This window comes from Rousettus aegyptiacus, unplaced genomic scaffold, assembly GCF_014176215.1.
Source record: "Rousettus aegyptiacus isolate mRouAeg1 unplaced genomic scaffold, mRouAeg1.p scaffold_m13_p_1, whole genome shotgun sequence".
Lineage (NCBI taxonomy): Eukaryota > Metazoa > Chordata > Mammalia > Chiroptera > Pteropodidae > Rousettus > Rousettus aegyptiacus.
This window is the reverse complement of record NW_023416284.1, coordinates 33,106,168-33,124,925: the sequence shown is the minus strand read 5'-3', so window position 1 is coordinate 33,124,925 and position 18,758 is coordinate 33,106,168. Positions and strand designations below refer to the sequence as shown.

Genomic DNA, 18,758 nt, shown 5'->3' with positions numbered 1-18,758 from the left:
GAGCTTTTGCTGTAAGACTCGGCTCATCGCGCTTTCCTCCCTGATTCCCAACCCGTGGCGTCAGAGGAGGCTGAGCTGGCAGGGCGAGACCCCGTAGTCGTGCCAGACGGAAGGGCCTGCGTCCCGAGGTCCCTGGGCCAAGTCTGCACGCCCGCGCCCCCGACGACTCCGGCCTGACCCCCGTGGCCCTGCAAGTTCGAAAGAACACGGAAACAAACAGCCTGGAGTGGAGAGAAAACGATGGGAAAATGCATTTTTCTTGTTAATTAAACGAACTGTATCTACTCCGAACGAGAAAGAAAAGTAAATAACAAAAATAAGAGTGAGAGAACATTAGAAGACAGAAAAGGCACAGAGAAACACAGCTAGAGAAACCCAAGGCGATCTCGCCCACGGACCGCGGCATTAATTCCAGATGTTTCCATTCGAAAGGGTAACAAAATCCGAAACCTGTTACCTCCTCTGCAGACAGCTGTATCTCAGGGCCGTGACGTCAGAACAGGAGAGTTAGGCGGAAGTTAAAACTACTCTTGGGGGCCACGGTGACCTTGCCTCCGGCCCAAAGGACCGACAGACGGGTGCGCGTCCAAAAAGATCTGGGGAGACAGGAATGTCCATTTTTACTTTCGTTTAAAAACAATTAAACCATTAATTTAAAACATCGACAACGAAAAGAATCCCACCACCATGGGAAAGAAATCGAGATGCTGCAGAAGTGAGGAAAAGAAAGAGAGGGGCAGAAGGACGGAGTTAGGGAGGGTGAGGGAGGGAAAAGGCGCAGAGCGCAAGGGACGCGGCGGGCGGCGACGGGAAGCGCAATCTCATTTCACTTCTCCAGGCACCACTTTAAAAACGAAAATCCTTGTAAACCACACTTACCCTCCGTGACGCCTATCGTATCAGGACTTTCAAAATAAGGGACCTGCATTTTAAAAGTGGCAGGAGAAAAACCAAAACGACAGTCCCCAAATACCCCAAATGCATCGGACCTGGGAGCGCGCGGAAAAAGAGCCGGAAAGAGGCAGGAGAAATCGTCTTGGCATTTATGCCAATTACACCCTCCCTCTCTACCCCCGTTCCACCCCCACCCCGGCCGCGGTAATTGAATTGTCACCTGCCCCCATGTCGCCCCCAGCCGCCAGGGCCACATGGGAAAGACGGCCTTGCCAAGCGCCCGCGGCCAGTAAGAGCTGCGCAGCCGAGCCCGCGCCCCAGAAGCCGAGGGGTTACACACATCTACGTAGAGGCGCACCGGACACGGTAATTAGGCGCAATTCACACGCTCTCGGGCGCACGGAAACTACTTGTCACGATATTTTCAACGCTCCTCCTTGCCCACTTTTTTCCACTCCTTCCCTGGCGCGACCCCTCCCCTCCCCGAGGCACTCAGTGGAGCTTTTGGAGTTTCGAATCTTTCGGACACTGTAGAATGCGGGGCTCCCCGGGCGCGGGCCCGGCCAATCAGAGTGCCGTCTGCCTCCCCTGGCCAATGGCAGGCGCCACATTGTTGTCCAATTCTGTCTAATGGAGCCCTAAGGAGCAACAATAGAGCCGGCGAGTGGATCATTGAGAGTCTGGCAGCGCCGGGCTACTGGGGCCCGGCTGTGCACAGCGTCCGACGCGCTCCGCGAGGGGACGCGGCACGGAGACGGCCGGGTCGCGGGTTCCAGCCAGCCGGTCCCTAAACAGTACCCCCACACCGATTTCCGACTGAAGGGTTGGACTACGCAGCGTTCTGAGGGGGTCCGGAAGTTCGGACATGGTGACTGAAGGAGGGTGACGTGGTCAGATAAGGGGCAAGGGGAAGAGGCCAAGAGCGCCAGCGTCGCGAGCGGAGCTGGGAGGCGCGTGCAGCGCCAGCGGAGGAGGAGGATCCCCGAGCCCAAGGCAGGTAGTTGAGGGCCGCAGGGAGGGCAGGGGAGGCGGCCCTAGGCCCGGGCCATGCTGGCCTTAGGGACTCTGCAGCTCAAGGGGCCTGAAGAAAGACGCAGCGCGCGTGGTGGGGGGAGGCATGTCTAGAATTCTCGGGCGGTGACACCAGGATTCGGACCTGGGCTCTGGTGGAGACCAGGAGACCCAGAAGAGGCCGCAGCGGAAGCTCAGAGCTGGGCCTGCTTGGGCCTTCTGCGGCCTTGGTGCATATAGGACTCCTGCTTCTGCTCAGAACCAGTTCCAGAGGCCATTCCCCTGCCTCAGTGCTGCCAGCTGGGCCAACCTAGTCTCTGGAACCTAACTCTGGGACCAGAACGCGAGAATCTGCTCCTGAGCGGGGTCCCGCGGGGCCTCAGATGGGGAGGGCGTGTCTGAGGATTCGGATGGGGACGGAAAGGTAGTTTGAGGTGGTCAGCAGAAAGGATCTCCCTCCTGCAACACTGAACTTTTGCAAGATACTTTTCCCTCCCCACCCACTCTTACAAGGCTGAACATTTCGCCACAAATTTTACTCTATCCACACCCCCAGCCTATGCCTGCAGGTTTTTTTTTTTCTCATTCACACCCTCTCCTTCTCGTGAACCCTGGGACCCAGCCATTCGCCCTATCAGCAGGTTTTCGCTCCTCGAGGTAGCTAATCTTTGGACTGGGTTTGCCTATCCAAAGAAACTTTCTTCTGCTGAATTTTCTCTTTAGTCCTTCCCAGACCTCCTACACCCAGCTGCACACCCATTTTCTCTCCCACTCCCTGGAGGCCCTCACTATGGAACTTGTAGCTCCCACATTTCCACAGGTCCCTGGGCCCCTTGGCCTAACTTTTTGCCCCTGAGGTAGTTGTTTCCTAACCCTCACGACACTTCCTAGAGCAGTTCTTTCTGTTGCTGATTTTTCTCTCGAACTCTCCTGAGTCCACTAGAAAACAAAACAAAACAAAACAAAAGACACCTCTGGCCCAACCAGCTGAACTCTATGCCTTGGTACCTCTTTCCTACTCCTTACCTTTCTACACAACTGGACATTTCGCCTCGGATTTTCCTGTTTTGCTCTTGCCAGCAGTCTGCTGAGTCAAAATTTTCTCTCTAATCCGAGTCTCATCAAACAAATATTTGTCTCTACCCGTCTCACCCCAATTAAGCTGAGCTTTGGGGGGTATTTTCTGTTCAAACCCTCTTTTTTTATCTATCTGAACCAGTGACTTTCAAACTTTGTTTTTAAATAAAAATCCCAGTGGAACCACGGATTCAAACGAAATCGTACACCCAGCGCGTAAATCAGATATAAGAGCTCTGGTGGGAGTAGGGTGGGGGAAACTCGGCCTTAGAAGGGGCTCTGAAGGCACCTTCTCCCAGAAATTTGGCAACCTGTAGCCAAACTTTCGCGGCCAAAATTTCCCTCTCTAAGCCTGGGTTCTTCGAGGGTGCGCTTTAGATTTGCGCGCCGTGCACGTCTCACCTCGTCTTCCTCCCCTTCCCACGGTCTCCCACGCCAGGTCCTGACATGGAGCTGCGCTCCGAGCTGCCCAGCGTGCCCAGCGCGGCGACGGCGGCGACAGCGACGGGGCCACCCGTGGCATCGGTGGCGTCGGTGGCGGCAGCGGCGGCGGCGGCCGCTTCGCTACCGGTGAGCGTGGCGGGCGGCTTGCTACGGGCGCCGCCGCTCTTGTTGCGGGCGGCGGAGAAGTACCCGCGGACCCCCAAGTGCGCACGCTGCCGCAACCACGGAGTGGTGTCGGCGCTAAAGGGCCACAAGCGCTACTGCCGCTGGAAGGACTGCCTGTGCGCCAAGTGCACGCTCATCGCCGAGCGCCAGCGCGTCATGGCGGCGCAGGTGGCGCTGCGCAGGCAACAGGCACAGGAAGAGAACGAGGCGCGCGAGCTACAGCTTCTCTACGGCACTGCCGAGGGCCTGGCGCTGGCGGCCGCCAACGGCATCATCCCGCCGCGACCTGCCTATGAGGTCTTCGGCTCGGTGTGCGCCGCCGATGGCGGGGGGCCGGGAGCGGCAGCGCCTGCCGGGACCGGAGGCGGCGCAGCGGGCGCCGGGAGCTCAGGTGAGAGCGCGGCCTGGCCGGGAGCAGAGGGGAGCAGGGACGCAGCCCAGGCGCACGAGGCCCAGAGACTCGGCTCGGGACTGACTGAAGGAGTAGAACCCCCTTCTCCAAACGCTCCAACTGCTTGAGTTCACCGCGCACCCGGCCCCAGATTAGGGGCATAGACACACAGACTCTCCCTTCCCCACTTTGGAAGCTTTTGCACTGTCCTCCTTTCTTTCAGCGCGGGCCCAAGCGTGAACGCTTTAATCTTATCTCCTCTACCCAGACGCAGGACAGTTCTAGTTTAGTTTACTTGCTCACTTCGCTGGGTCTTCGCAGCGCGGAAATCCGCGTCGTCGTTTTTTTTTTTTTTTCATTGCGTTTCACCACATGCAGCGATTCCCCTTGCTCCGTCCCAACTCTCTTGAGAAATCCAACGCTCTCCAAGTCTCCTCCCCTGTCCCTCATCACTTTATCTAAGTACTGAAGACATCTTGTTCCTTTTCCTTGTGTGATTCCTTTTCTTGTGTTCCTAATGCTCCCCGGACGACCGCAGGCTGCGCCCGGATCCTTCTTTCTAGCTTCTTTCCCCACTTGTCCCAGGTTTCTCAGAGTATGCGCTCTCTCACTTCCCTCTGTCCCCTTTTCTCTTTCCCGTCTACTCCCTGCCTGACTCCACCCTCTTCAAAACTCCCTTGGCTTTTTCTGGGGAGGGAGAAAATTAGGCCAGGGCCCTTCTGGGGTCCTCTCAGTTTGGAGGGAAGAACTTAGATCTAAATTTTGGAAAGGGTGGCTTAGAATTAGGGCTCTACTTTTGCCTGTAGAGAGGCTTGGGATCTTGTAGATGCCCAAGGTGTCTTTACAGGTTTAGCTGCCCAGGGCCTGAGGGCACCTAGGCCTGGGTTGGTTCTGGGAATCTCAAAGGTGGAGTAGGCTCTTCTATATCGTGTGTGATGTAGGTGGAAGTTATGTTGGTTCCTGCTTGAACCCCAAGCCAGGCTACTTCTCCAGGACAGCGAGAATTAGGAAGGGGGATGAGTGGACCTGTTGGGGCACAGATGTGGAAAGAAGGGCACTGGACATTGAGTTTACAGGCACAGGTGGTTAGGGCTCTGGGTACAGAAAGAGAGCGCTCCCTGGGGACAGCGGAGGAGAGACGGCTCAGAAAGAAAGGGATGGTGGATTAAAAACAAAGGGGGGCACTGGCACCCACTGAATGAAGGTTGTGGGGCTCAGAGGGAAAGGAAACTAAGATGCAAAGGGCTCGGGTGCTGTGGGTGCGGCCGCCTCCCCTCTCCTTACTGCTCCTCACATCCCCTTTTCTTCCCTCCCAGAGGCCAAGTTACAGAAGTTTGACCTGTTCCCCAAGACGCTGCTCCAGGCAGGCCGCCCGAGCAGCCCAGCGCCGCCACCGGGGAAGCCCTTATCACCCGACGGCGCAGACTCGGGTCCCGGAACATCGTCCCCGGAGGTGCGGCCGGGCTCGGGCTCTGAGAACGGCGATGGCGAATCCTTTTCGGGGTCGCCCCTGGCCCGGGCCTCCAAGGAGGCAGGTGGCAGCTGCCCGGGCAGCGCTGGGCCCGGAGGCGGTGCCGAGGAGGACAGCCCGGGCTCCGCTAGCCCTCTGGGTTCGGAATCCGGTTCGGAGGCTGACAAAGAAGAGGCAGAGGCCGCACCCGCGCCAGGGCTGGGCGGGGGCCCGGGTCCACGGCAGAGGACGCCGCTGGACATCTTGACGCGCGTCTTCCCGGGGCACCGGCGAGGCGTCTTGGAGCTGGTGTTGCAGGGCTGCGGCGGAGACGTGGTACAGGCCATCGAGCAGGTGCTGAACCACCACCGCGGGGGCCTGGCGGCCGGCCTCGGCCCCGCCACACCCCCTGATAAGGCTGCGGTGGGAGCAGTAGCAGCTGCGGACGACGGGTGGCCGGGCCGCGTCGACGCCGCCGCCGCGGGGGGACCCGGGCTGCCCGCGCCTCTGCAGGCCGGCCCTGCCGCACCCCCGCACCACAGACCTTTGCTGGCCGGCGCCATGGCTCCCGGGGCGCTGGGCTCGCTCAGCAGCCGCTCGGCCTTCTCGCCTCTGCAGCCCAACGCCAGTCATTTCGGCGCTGATGCGGGCGCCTACCCCCTGGGCGCGCCGCTCGGCCTCAGCCCCCTGCGCCTGGCCTACTCGGCGGCGGCGGCGCACAGCCGCGGCCTGGCCTTCATGGCTCCCTACTCGACCGCCGGCCTGGTGCCCACACTCGGCTTCCGCCCGCCCATGGACTACGCCTTCAGCGATCTAATGCGCGACCGCTCGGCCGCCGCCGCTGCTGTGCACAAGGAGCCGACCTACGGCGGCGGCCTGTACGGGCCTATGGTCAACGGCGCCCCTGAGAAGCAGTAGGGCGAGGGGCCCGGCAGCCGGGCGGCTCTCAAGCAGGGACCTCAGATTCGTTCCCGCGGGCCGCGGGCCCTTCTTCGCCCGGTGCGCACTCTGCAACCCGGTTGGGGTCCTCTCGCTTCAAGGTGGTTTTCAGTTTTGTTTTGAAGGGTGGGTGGGGAGAGCTGAGCAAAGGGAGCAGCTACAGATGCAGATGTTCTCGGAGAAGGTGCGCGGCCCGGATCCTTATTCCCCGTCCCCCTCCCCAATGCTCCCCAGCCTTTCCACGGGCGACAGTTCTTTTGAATTCAGAGCCTGCGGCCGCTGCGCACTCTCCTGCCTTTCCTGTAGCTACGCCCATCCCGCCCGCGCGCTCAGATGGATGGCAAGATAGTCCAAAAGTCTGTATTCTGTGTCTCCCCCTCCCTTGAAAGAATTTAAAATATTCGCTCTAACAAATATAAATTTAGGATGTATAAATCTCTTGGCACTGAGTCGAGTCTTTGGGACACATATATCGATATCAATTGTAAAAAAAAAAAAAAGGAAACAAATTCTAAGGTGCACTTTCCTCGTTGCGGTATTTGTCGCTCTCTTTGTTGCTTATGCCGATAAGCATGGGTTTCCTTGGTGCAGTGTGAGTTTTTATACATGTATAAATCTATATGTAATCTATACATATATATACAAGCCAGTGTATAATGTTATAAAATGGAATTCTAAGTTATTAATTGTAATTTGTAGGTGACCTCGGTATTAACGTGAAAAAAATATTCAAAAACAAGCAAAAAAAAAAAAGGACAAAATGGAAAAAATTAGACTATGCGCGCATTGTACTTTTCAGGTTTTACAGATTAAATATATTGTGAACTCGGGACCAATCCCGCCCACCCGCCCCTCATGCCTAGGCCGGTCTCTCCCTGAGGAGCGGTCAAGGTGCGCACTGAAGCAGGAACAGAGCGACGTGTGACTGAGCCAGACGCGCCCGCCCGAGGGCCCATCCCCGCCTCCAGGGACTCGCCAAACGCCCCGGCCGAAGGGCTGGCAGCGGGAAACGCTGCTGCACAGAATGGCTCACTTTGTGCTTTCCTTTGCATAGACATGAGCTAGAAATAAATGTTATTTTCTAAGAAAACAACGCCCGATCCCTTCCCGCTCCTCCCGCGGCCAGATTGTAAAGATCTTGATTTCCCGCTCCTGCTGCGGTGCCTGGGAAAATCTCGACCGAAGTCGGGCGGGTGCTCTGACCCCCGGAGATCCGGGCGCCGGGGAGCGCACCGCCAACTGGAGCGGCTGAGAAGTCCGGGAGGAGCGGCGCGCGCTGCGCATCAGAGACCCAGCGACTCTCCCGCTCCCAGCGTGGGCGTGCGGGGTGCGGCGGGGTCGCCTTGCCAGTGCTCTGGGTCCCCGGATGCGAGCCTTCTCCGGAATCTTGCGAAGTTGGCAGTAGGCGCTCGTTCTCTCTGGCGCGCAGATTTGGACGCAGCTCCGGTCGCACACTGCGCGCCTCCCTACTCAGGTTGGAACCAAGGACGGCGGAGTTGGCAGCTGGGGAGGGAAGGCTGCGACCGTTCTCCCAAAGAGTTATTTTGGGGGTTTGTTGGGAGTAATGGTGGGGTGGCGGGGTGCTGCTGTCTCCCAAAACAGTGTAATCCAAGAGTGGAGGTGAGGACGTGCCTTCCCCCCAGACCTCACTCTGCAACCCTTTTACTTTCCCTCCTCGCGTGGAGCTGAACAAATTAGCGGATTCTCGGCCGGCACCCTCCTTCCCCTATCTTCCGGCTCCCGACAGGGTGATTCCCCCTCTTCGAGAAACGGTGCCCCCTCCCCTAGGCTGGCCCCGGCGATATCCCAAGGTAAACTTCTGGAGCCGGCTCGAGTTCCGCCAGGCGGTGAAACTTAATAGCAGGACAAGAAAATGGTTTAATAAAGAAGGGCTTTAATAGGGAACTAATTTGATTGAGTTGCCTAATTCCACTTTAATTGGAAAGGGGTTTGGCTGTTTGGTTATAAAGTGCGAGGGTGACGATGAGATGGAGGTGAGGGGGGGAGAAGGAGAGAAGAAACAGGGGCAGGAGAGATGGGGCGCGGAGAGAATGAAGATAGGCTAGAAGAGAGAGGAGAAAGGAAGGAGGGAAGAGTTACTCAGAAGAAAGGAAGACACGAGAAAGCGCGGGGAGCGTCCAGAAGTGTGAACTTTCTTGCCCTTCACCGCTGCGCCCTCTAAAGCCTCTTGTGCCCTGCTCCCACTCCACGTTTCCGGAGGCCTCTACTCCTCGGTCAGCCCCAGTCCCAGCCGCCCCTTCCCCGGCCTCTGCCCTCATCCTTCCCAAGGTGAACCTAAGACCCGTCTGGGTTTCTTGTTTTGGGGAGGGACGTACACTGGGTCTCCTGGGGCTCCTTGGTTCCTGCCGGTGCTCAAGACAGTAGTACAAACTGTATGCCAAAGCCTGTGGGCCCGTGGAACTCACTTTCGAGGACATCTGGAGCTAGGTAGACTTCGAGATTATTATTTTAGTTCATCCTCACAGCAAACCAGAAGAATCCAGGGTTATTACCGGCTCCATTTCACAGAGGAGGAAACTGAAGTCCAGAGTGATTTAGAGACTTGTCCAACCATTTAGGGATCCTAAATCTCTTCTCCTCCCCATTGTCCCCGTGGGCCTACTCCTGTCTCTCTTGAAGCAGTTTCTGCTGGCAGATAGCGAGGGCTCTGCGAAACCGGCTTCCCATGCAGCCAGGACCTTAGAGTTCAGAGTGACTACAGCCTCACTCAGCTCCTTGCCGCCAGCATCTTGGGCAGAGCTCAGAATGGTTCTAATGGTTGAAGCGTGAGGGAGTAGAGTAGTAAGCTTCCCAGGTTCCTTTCCTCCCAACCTGATGTGTCTCAGACCCTGGCCCCGGCCCCGCGGGGAAATCCAGGGCGATCAGTGTCAGCCTTGACGTTTGGCAAAGTCCTGCAGCCATTCCCACCCCAGACTCCACTGCCCACTGCCTGCAGTCAGGAACACCGTGAGGCTCAGAGACCGCCAGTGACCGGCCCAGAGTCTTATATCCAAGCTTTGAGGAGCCATAATCAGAGCCCAGGGCGCCCAAGCCAGGTCGCTCGGTGGCAGAATGGAGTGGTAGTGGCGTGGAGGCTGGAGGAATAGGCGACTCTGGTTCTGGGAGCTTCTGCCGTGAGTGGGACTGGCTGCGGCCTGAGCCCCGCTGGGATCCGCACTGCAAGGAGCATGGGTTTCCCCTGGTCGCTGGAGGTGCTCACACCTCTGGTGATGATGACAGCGACGGGACATCACCAATTTTCTGAGGGAAGGAGAAGGTGGGATGGAAGTTCCCTTCCTGACCTCTACTGTCCATGTTTATTCCCAAACTCTCCCCCAAGTCTGCTGGAGCTGACCCTGGCCTAGGCACTAGGAGGACCTGGGCCTGGATCACTGTGGGGGAGCTCCCACTTTTGGGAGATACAGACTCACCAAGTGGTATTTGTTTTTCAATTATTTTTCTCCTCGTCCTCTTCTTTTTCTTTCTTCATAACAACCGCAACAGCTACACACTATTGAGTACCTACTGTGTGCCAGGTCCTGCACTAAGCTCCTTCTACACAGGATCCTGCATGGTGGGTAAGAAAGAGCCAAGAGCTGGGGTCCAGGCCCTGTTGCTGGCTGGGTTTATTCATTCACTGATTACTTCAGTCACCAAATGTTTCTAAGTACATATTGTATGCCAAAGCTAGTTCTAGGAGATTGGGATACAGAAATGTGCAAAACAAGCACCATTCCTGCCCTGTAAAAATTCAGTGTGATGAGTCCAGGGGGCAAGGAGGATGCACCAATGATCAGGGCCCCGGGGCTGGGGAACCTGCCAAGAGAAAGGCAAGTCAGGCAAGGTGCTTCATCTCAGTGTCCTCCTCAATTCAGTGGGGGCTATTAGTACTGTCCGCCCTTCGGGTGCTGTGAGGATTAAATAAGATAGTGTACGAAAAGCTCTCATCTCAGTGCCTACTCACTTGGCATTCATTATTACCATCCTCAGATCCTTTGGTGTAGGTATTGCCCCATTTCACAGAAGAGTAAACAGCTCAGAGGGATTAAGTGACTGGAACAAGTTCTACTTATAAATTCTCTAAAGTGTTACAGGTTATGGGAGATGCCCTGACTGGAGCAAGGGGCCACAGAGAAGAGTCATCTGATGGGAGAGTGTGGGTTCTGGAGATGCTTCTGAGAAGAGGTGAGGCTGAAGTTGAGTCCTGAGGGTGTTGGTGAGCATTGTGTTCCATGGCAGGAAGTTGGTGAGGGAGTGAAGGTTCCCTCTGGAGAAGCAGGTGGAGACGGAGTAGATGGGGGCAGGTTGTGATGTTGGATGGAAGTCAGAGGTCAGAGAACCTGGAGCACCAGGCTAAGGGGCCTGGTTTCAGAGGGAGGGTTCTGGGAGCCACTGACAGTGTTGCCTGGTAAGATGTGCACTGGGATTGTTAGGGGGAAGGCTGAACCCCTCCAAGGAGAAACCATGAGAGATAGAGCACCAAAAAATGATCAGTGGGAGCAAGGACAGGGAGAGAAGAGGTTGGCTTTAAGAACTGCTGGGAGACAGACTCTCTACTGTTGATACAACGTAGGGGCACAGCTGAGTCTCAGGTGTCTGGGCTAGGTGACTCATTGTTGGTGACACTCAGAGTTGTGGGCCACTGAAGTAGAGACAAGATTGGAGGGTGAAGGAAAAAGTTCAGTGCTCAACATGTAGAGTTTGAGGGGCTTATGGGGCCTCTCGGTGTGGGCACCAAATAGCGTAAAGAGCCAGCATGTGGATGCAGCACGGCCTTGAGAGAGATGAAGTGGCCGTGTACTTCCCCTTACTGGCCACGGGACACAGGGCTCCCTTAGTGGAGGCCATGGTTTGAGGGTTGGGGATAGTGAGACCCCACATTTTGGAGTTCTGCCTCTCGCCTCATACAAAGAAGGCTAGCCTCTTAAAGTCACCTTATAAAGGTCATTGTCCTGGGGCTTAAACTTCAGGGCTCCCCACCTGTACAGATAGGTCCCTGTCCCTGCCCTCAACTTCCTGAAACTTTAGCATCAGTGGCTTTTCACCTGTCTCCCCACTTGTCCATCTCCATCTCCCCATGTCCCTTCATTCTAGCCACATTGAGCTCCTCAGAGTCACCTAATGGACCATGCACTTTCCCGCTTCTTTGCCCACGCAGGTCCCTCTGCCTGCAAAGTCTTTCCATTTTCCTCTACTTTGAGAATCAGCCTCACCTCTCGCAAGGCCTAGAGATACCAACGGAGCTTAAAGTTCAGGACTTGTCACCTATGCAGGTCCCTATCAAGGTCTTGTACTTTGTACACATGGTCAAGTGACTTTCTTCTTAAAGTTTCAGGGCCCATTAAAAACTGCATCTGCCACCGCCCATCACAGGTCACACCTTCTGGCTTCCTGTTACTGTTAACTATTGCGGCATAACAAATGGCCCCCAAATTTAGTGACTTAAAAACAATAACCATTTTATTATCTCATCATTTTGTGGGTCAAAAATTTGGGCAAGGCATGGCTGGGTTTTTCTTTTGTTCCATATAGTGTTAATGGAAATCTCTTCAGCTTATGGATTTGTTGGTCTGGAGGGTGATGGCTCCAGTCACATGTCTGGTGCGTTCACATGGATGACGAGAAGGCTGAGCTCCGATGGACTATTGACTGGAGCACCTATGTGTAGCCCTTTGTCATGGTGGCCTCTTACATGTTGACCCAAGTTTCCAAGAGCATATGTTCCAGTGAACAAAGTGAAAGCTATATGGCTCTTTATGACCTCACCTTATAGGTCGAGGAATGCGACAAGACTCTACTCTCTGCAAGTGACTGACACCCATGTCACACTGCCTTAAAAAAGAGAGAGTTGACATCTTCCCTGCAGCCAGTCCACAGGCTTCTTCGGGGAACAGGGCCTGCCAGCGGAAAACCAAGCTTTCCGTATAGTGGAATGTTAGTCCATTTTAGCCCCACATAATCATTGTTTTAGCATTTTAGAGGGGAAGCTTTATAAAGCATGTTACTTGCTTTTCCATTTTCCTTTCCACGGGACGAAATTTAACATGCTCCAAGCTTTCTTTGATTCAAATTCATCCAGGGATGTATTATGATAAAGCTGTGGGATCTTTTTGGAGTGAAGGTTCACTGGCTCTGGCACTAAGACACTTAATATTTCTGGGATTTTCTGGTGTATTTTTCATTTTGAAAACCTTCTATTATGAAAAATTTCAAGCATATAAGAAAGTAGAGAGAAGAGTACAATAAATCCTAATGTATACATTACATAACTTTAATAATTATAAACATCTGCCATATCTGTTTTGCCTAATTTTTTCTTTGAAGAATTAAAAGTAAATTATAGATACTGTGAAATTCCACAATGAAATACTTCAGAATGCATCTTTAAAACATGAGACAATTTCTAACAGAACCACAATATCATTAATACACTATCAATATTAAAAATAGTTCCTTTATATTACCTGATATCAAATACATATTAAGATTTACCCAATTGCCCTCATTGGGGACTTATTTATTTTTTAATTTATTCAATCATACATACGTACTTAGAATTGATTTGTTTAACCCAGGACTTGGTTGTCTACAGCAGACATGGTCAGAGCCCCACTCATACCCCTTGAACCTTTCAGTCCATTGATTTCTAGCTTCCAGAATCGGTTTCTCTATGTCTAAGGCTTTTATTCCAGAACCACAGAACAGAACAGCATAGAGAGTTGAGGTAACGAGAGCCCTCCTTCTCAGAGTAGTGCATTGTTTGCCGAAAACTTAAAACAATAATAATATTGACTTCCAACTGGTCTGCTTTTTAAATTATCATGATAGCCCAGCAATTCTAAACAATCTCAGGGATAAAATATTATTCACCTCAAAAAACTCTTGTTGGTGGTCAAAGTTCTAAATAATCCTGGCAGTGATTATTGAATTTAAATTACATGTGCATATGTGTATGCACATGTGTATATACAGATATATACAATATATTTATATATTTCTTTATATAATACATCAATCATCTGGCTGCATTATAGTTTGTTAATCTATTCACTGTTGAAAGACATTTAGGTTGTTTTCATTTTTGGTAATTATGAATGGAGCTGCTATAAACATGCATGAACAGGCTTTTGTGTGATCATAAGGTTTTATTTGTCCAGGGTAAACACTTGGGCATGTGATTGTCATGTCGTAATGTAAATGAATGTTAAACTTTATAAGATATTGCCAAACTGTTTTCCAGAGGAGCTATCCCATTTTGCATTTTTACCAGCAACATATGAGAGTTGCCATATTGGAGGACTTGGTTTGTCTCACTTTTTTTTTTTCCTTTTTAAAGCCATGCTAAGAGTAGTGCAGTGGTATCTTATTGTGGTTTTGATTTGCATTTCCTTAATGGTTAATGATCTTAAACACCTTTTCATGTAGTTATTTTTCCATATGTATTCTTTGCTGAATAGTTTGTTGTCTGTTTTCCTTAATTGAGTTATTTGTTTTCTTGCTGCTGAGTGTTTTAAAATAATAGCTTTATTAAAATATAATTTATATTCTGTGTAATTCAACTATTTTAAGTGTATAATTCAATGGTATATTCCTACAGTTGTGAAACCATCACCATAATAAAATTTAGAACATTTCGTTACCCCCAAAAGAAATTCTGTTTCTGTTAGCAACTACCCATTTGCCCCACACTCTCCAATCTTGTACAGCCACTAATTACTTTCTTTCTTTATAAATTTATTTGTCCTGAAAAATTCATATAAATGGAATCATACAATGTGATCTTTTGTGTCTAGCTTCTTTCACTTGGCATAATATTTTCAAGGTTCAGCCATGTTGTAGCACGGATCAGTACTTCATTCCTTTTTATTGCTGTATAATATTTCGTGGAATGGATATACCACATTTTGTTGATCTATTTATCTGTTGGACATTTGAGTTGTTTGCACTTTGTGGCTATTATGAATAATGCTGCTATGAACATTTGTGTACAAGTTTTTCGTGTGAACATACATTTTAATTTTATTGGGTATATACCTAGGAGTAGCATTGCTGTATCATATTATAATTCTATGCTTAACTTTTTGAGGAACTGCCAAACTATTTTCCACAGCAGCAGCAATCATTTTATAATCCCACCCTCAATGTAATGGGGTTCCAATTTCTCCTCCTCATTGTCAACATTTATATCTGTCTTTTTAATTCTAGCCACCCTAGTGGGTGTGAAGTGGTATATCATTGTGATTTTTATTTATATAGTCATGAAAACTAATGTTCTTGAGCATCTTTTCATGTGCTTTTTTTTTTGCCATTTGTAGAAATGTCTATTCAAGTCCTTTGCCCATTTGTAATTGGGTTGTCTTTTTGCTAAGTTGTAAAAATTCTTTATATGCAAGCCTCTTATCAGCTAGATAATTTGCAAAGCACAAGTTTTCACTTTTGATGAAGTACAATTTATCTGTTTTTCCTTTGTTGTTTGTATTTTTGGCGTTACATCTAAAAAAAACTACCCAAACTAAGGTCACGAAGATTTATACTTACATTTTTTCAAAGAGTTTTATGGTTTTAGTTCTAACATTGAGTCTTTGATCCATTTTGATTTAATTTTTGCGCATGTGTGAGATAATGGTCCTAATCTATTCTTTTGCATGTAGATATCTAATTGTCCCCATACCATTTGTCAATGTCAAAACTCAATTAATCATAAATGTGAGAGTTTATTTCTGGACTCTCAGTTCTATTCTTTTGATTTATGCCTATTTTTATGCGAGTACCACACTGTCTTGATTATTGTAGCTTTATAGTAAGTTTTGAAATTGCATGGTGTGAGTCCTTCAATTTGTTAGTTTTTTCCAAGACTGTTGTGGCTATTTTGTGTCCCTTGAATTTCCATGTGAATTCTAAGTTTAGATTGTCAGTTTCTACAGAGAAGTCAGAAAATTGATGTAGATTGTGCTGAATCTGTAGATTAACTTGAAAAATAGTTTCATCTTAACATTAAGTCTTCTGATAAATGAACATGGAATGTCTTTCAATTTATTCGGGTCTTCGTTAATTCCTTTCAACAGTGTTTTTTTAGGTTCTAGAGTACAAGTTTTGTACTTCTTTTGTTAAATTTATTCTTAAGTATTTTATTCTTTGGATGTTATTGTAAAACTGCTTTCTTAATTTAATTTTTGATTGTTCATTGTAAATGTATAGAAATGCAGTTCATTTTCATTTATTGATCTTGCTCCTGTACCCTTGTTGAACTCTTATTTGTTCTAATAATTTTTAGTGAGTTCCTTAAGGTATTTTATACAAGAGTATGTCATCTATAAACATATCTAATCTGGCTGCCTTTTATTTCACTTTGCTACTTAAATTTCCTGGCTGGAATCTCCACTAAAATGTTAACAAGGGCAGCAAGACCAGATATGCTGATTTTGTTCCTGATTCTTGGATGAAACCACTCAGTCTTTCACATTAAATGTGATGTTAGATGTGCATTTTTTCTAGATACCTTTTATTAGGTTGAGGAAGTTCCCTTCTAGTCCTAATTTGTTGGGTGTTTTTATTATGAATTGGTGTTGAATTCTGTCAAATGATTTTTCTGCATCAGTTGAGCTGATCATATGATATTATCCTTTATTCCATTAACATAGTGTATTATATTAATTGATTTTTGGATTTTAAACCAACCTATATTCTTGGGATAAACTCACCTTGGTTATGGCATATGATACTTTTTGTATATTTATGGATTCAGTCTGCTAGTGTTTTGTTGAGAATTTTTGCAATCTATATTCATAATAAATATTGGTCTGTGGTTTTTCTTCTTATGATGTTTTTGCCTGTGTTTGGTATCAAGATAATTCTAATTTCATAGAACGAGTTTGGATATATTCTCCCTTTCTCTATTTTGTGGAAGAGTTTGTGGATAATTGGTATTGCTTCATCTTTAAATGTATGGTAGAATTCACCAGTGAAAACATCTGGGCCTGAGCTTTTCCTTTGTGGGTGGTTTTTTGATTACTAATTTGATCTCTTAACTTGTAATAGATCTATTCAGATTTTCTGTTACGTCTTGAGTCAGTTTCAGTAGTTTGCATCTTTCTAGAGTTGTGACCATTTCACCAAAGTTATCTAATGCATCGGCATGTAGTTTTTCATAGTATTCTCTTATAATCCTTTTTTAAAAGTTTCTGTAAGGCCACTAGTAATGTCCCCTCTTTCGTTTCTGATTTTAATAATTTGAATCTTCAGTCTTTTTTTCTCAGTCGTTTTGTTAATTTTGTTAATCTTTTCAAAAAACCAGCTTCCTTTTTATTTTCTCTATGCTCTATTTCATTAATTTCTACTCTAATCTTTATAACTTCTTTCCTTCTATTCACCTTGGGTTTAGTTTGTTGTTCTTATTACTGAGTGTTGAGCATTCTATATATATTCTGGATACGAGCTTTGTTGGGTGTGACTACAAACATATTCTTCTAGTCTAAAGCTTGTCTTTTCATTCTCTTAACAATATTTTTCATAGACTAAAAGTTTTAAAATTTCATTAAGTTCGATTTATCAATTTTTAAAGAATTGTGGTTTTGGTATCATATCTACAAACTCATTGCCTTAGTCACAAAGATTTCTCCTTTTAAAATTTTAATAGGTTTATACTTGGCCTTTAGACCTATGACCCATTCGATTTTTTTTTTTTTTGGTATAAAGCATAAAGTTTAGGTTGAAATTCATTCCTTTGCATATGGATGAACAAATGTTCCAACACTAGTTGTTGAAAAGACTATCCTTTCTCTATTGAATTGTCTTTGCACCTTTGTCAAAGGATCAATTGGTCACATTTGTGTGCCTCTATTTTTGGGCTCTATTTTGTTCCATTGACTTATATATTTATCTCTTTGCTAATACCACTCTGTCTTTATTACTTTGGCTTTATAATAAATATTAAAATTGGATGCCATGAATGATCCAATTTTATTCTTCTTTTTCAGAATTGTTTTGACTATTCTAGTTCCGTTGGCTTTCCACATAAATTTAAAAAATATGTTTGTCCATATCTGCAAAAACTCTTGCTGGGATTTTCATTGGAATTGTGTTGAATCTATAGATCAGTTTCATTTTCAAGAGAGAATTTAAATTTTAATTATATTGAGTATTCCAACTCCTGAACATATGTCTCTCCACCATTTATATCTTCCTTCATTTATTTTATCAGCACTTCATAGTTTTCAGCATACGGGTTCTGAACATGTTGTGTTATATTTATAGCTAGCTACAGTATTTCTTTTTTGGGGGTGGGGTGGGGATAATTGTAAGTGCTATTTAAAAAATATGGTTTTTAATTGTTCCTTGTTATTGTATAGATGTACATTTGATATATATATGCAGACATTGTATCTTTCAACTTTGCTAACTCAATTATTATTATTATTAGTTATAGAAGATATTTTTAGTATATATCTTGGGATTTTCTATGTAGGTAATTGTCGTCTGTAAGCTGGGATAGTTTTACTTCCATTACTAATGTTGATGGAAGTGGCAAGAGTAGAGATCTTTGCCTTGTCCCAGTCTTAGGGGGGAAGATTCAGTCTTTCACCACTAAAATAATATTAGTTCTGGGTGTGCCATTCAGGATTTCAGGCTGCCTTTAAGTCCAGGCTGGGAGATATTGGAGGAGTAAACAGAAAGGAAACTCACCCCTGGATTAGTGATTCTTCAAGTTTGGTTTCCTTCCCCAACCCTCCTGCTATTACTTACCTTTCGGAGTTCCCAGAGTCTCCAAGTGGTTTTTTTTTCCCCTGGGAATTTTTTGTTGCATACAATGGGAGAGACTGGATGGAATGTGCTTATTCTGTCTTAACTGGAGCTGGAACCCAATGAGCACTTTTAAAATTGCTTATTCTTTAATAAGCAATCAATTAATAGGAAACCAAGTTGCACAGTCAGCCTCCAACATATGCAGCCTCAGCCACATGAATTTGTTTCAAGAGTAAGATTATAAAGGTTTGGAATCATTGGAGCTCACTTAAGACCCATTATTACTCTAACCTCTGTGGAACTATGTATTCTTGTGTTTAAACAGCAGATTCGAAATAAATGATAATAGTACGGCAAGTGTAAAGATGAAGAATCAGAACCTGAATTAGTTCTGTCACTGTATGGGACCTCTTGGAGATTTTATTCGTGTTTAAAATTTAAAACAGTAAAACAAGGTGTGAAATTTGAGGTGCAATATTTTTGTTTGGTAAGCAGGGTGTATTTTAGGTGAAAATCAAAGATATGAATCTCAAACCCTTATTTGTGCCTTGTACAATCTTTCTATGAACTTTTATGGAGTTCACAATTTTGGAAGTGTTTATTAACATGTGATTTAAAAAAACTTATGGAAAAAATTATTCATTT

The 18,758-nt window shown here is 47.7% G+C and overlaps 1 protein-coding gene across 2 annotated transcripts; it reads left to right on the top strand.

Annotated features, from left to right (window-relative positions):
- The first annotated feature begins 1,565 nt into the window (after positions 1 to 1,565).
- On the top strand, positions 1,566 to 7,464 carry DMRTA2 (DMRT like family A2). Of its 2 annotated transcripts, XM_016120256.2 has the most exons (3): positions 1,566 to 1,887; positions 3,422 to 3,982; positions 5,299 to 7,464. In XM_016120256.2, the coding sequence occupies exons 2-3, from the start codon at positions 3,430 to 3,432 to the stop codon at positions 6,348 to 6,350; spliced, it is 1,605 nt and encodes a 534-aa protein (XP_015975742.1). In that variant the 5' UTR covers positions 1,566 to 1,887; positions 3,422 to 3,429; the 3' UTR covers positions 6,351 to 7,464. The 2 variants fall into 2 exon arrangements, with proteins under 2 accessions (XP_015975742.1, XP_015975741.1); XM_016120255.2 differs by lacking the exon at positions 1,566 to 1,887 and having other exon boundaries at positions 3,035 to 3,982; positions 5,299 to 7,106.
- The last annotated feature ends 11,294 nt before the right edge of the window (positions 7,465 to 18,758 follow it).

Bases quoted from the DNA above. Each gene is read 5' to 3' on its own strand.
- DMRTA2 (XM_016120256.2), top strand. From the start codon at position 3,430: ATGGAGCTGCGCTCCGAGCTGCCCAGCGTGCCCAGCGCGGCGACGGCG. The intron at 3,983-5,298 runs GTGAGAGCGCGG...CTTCCCTCCCAG, and splicing joins AGCGGGCGCCGGGAGCTCAG to AGGCCAAGTTACAGAAGTTT.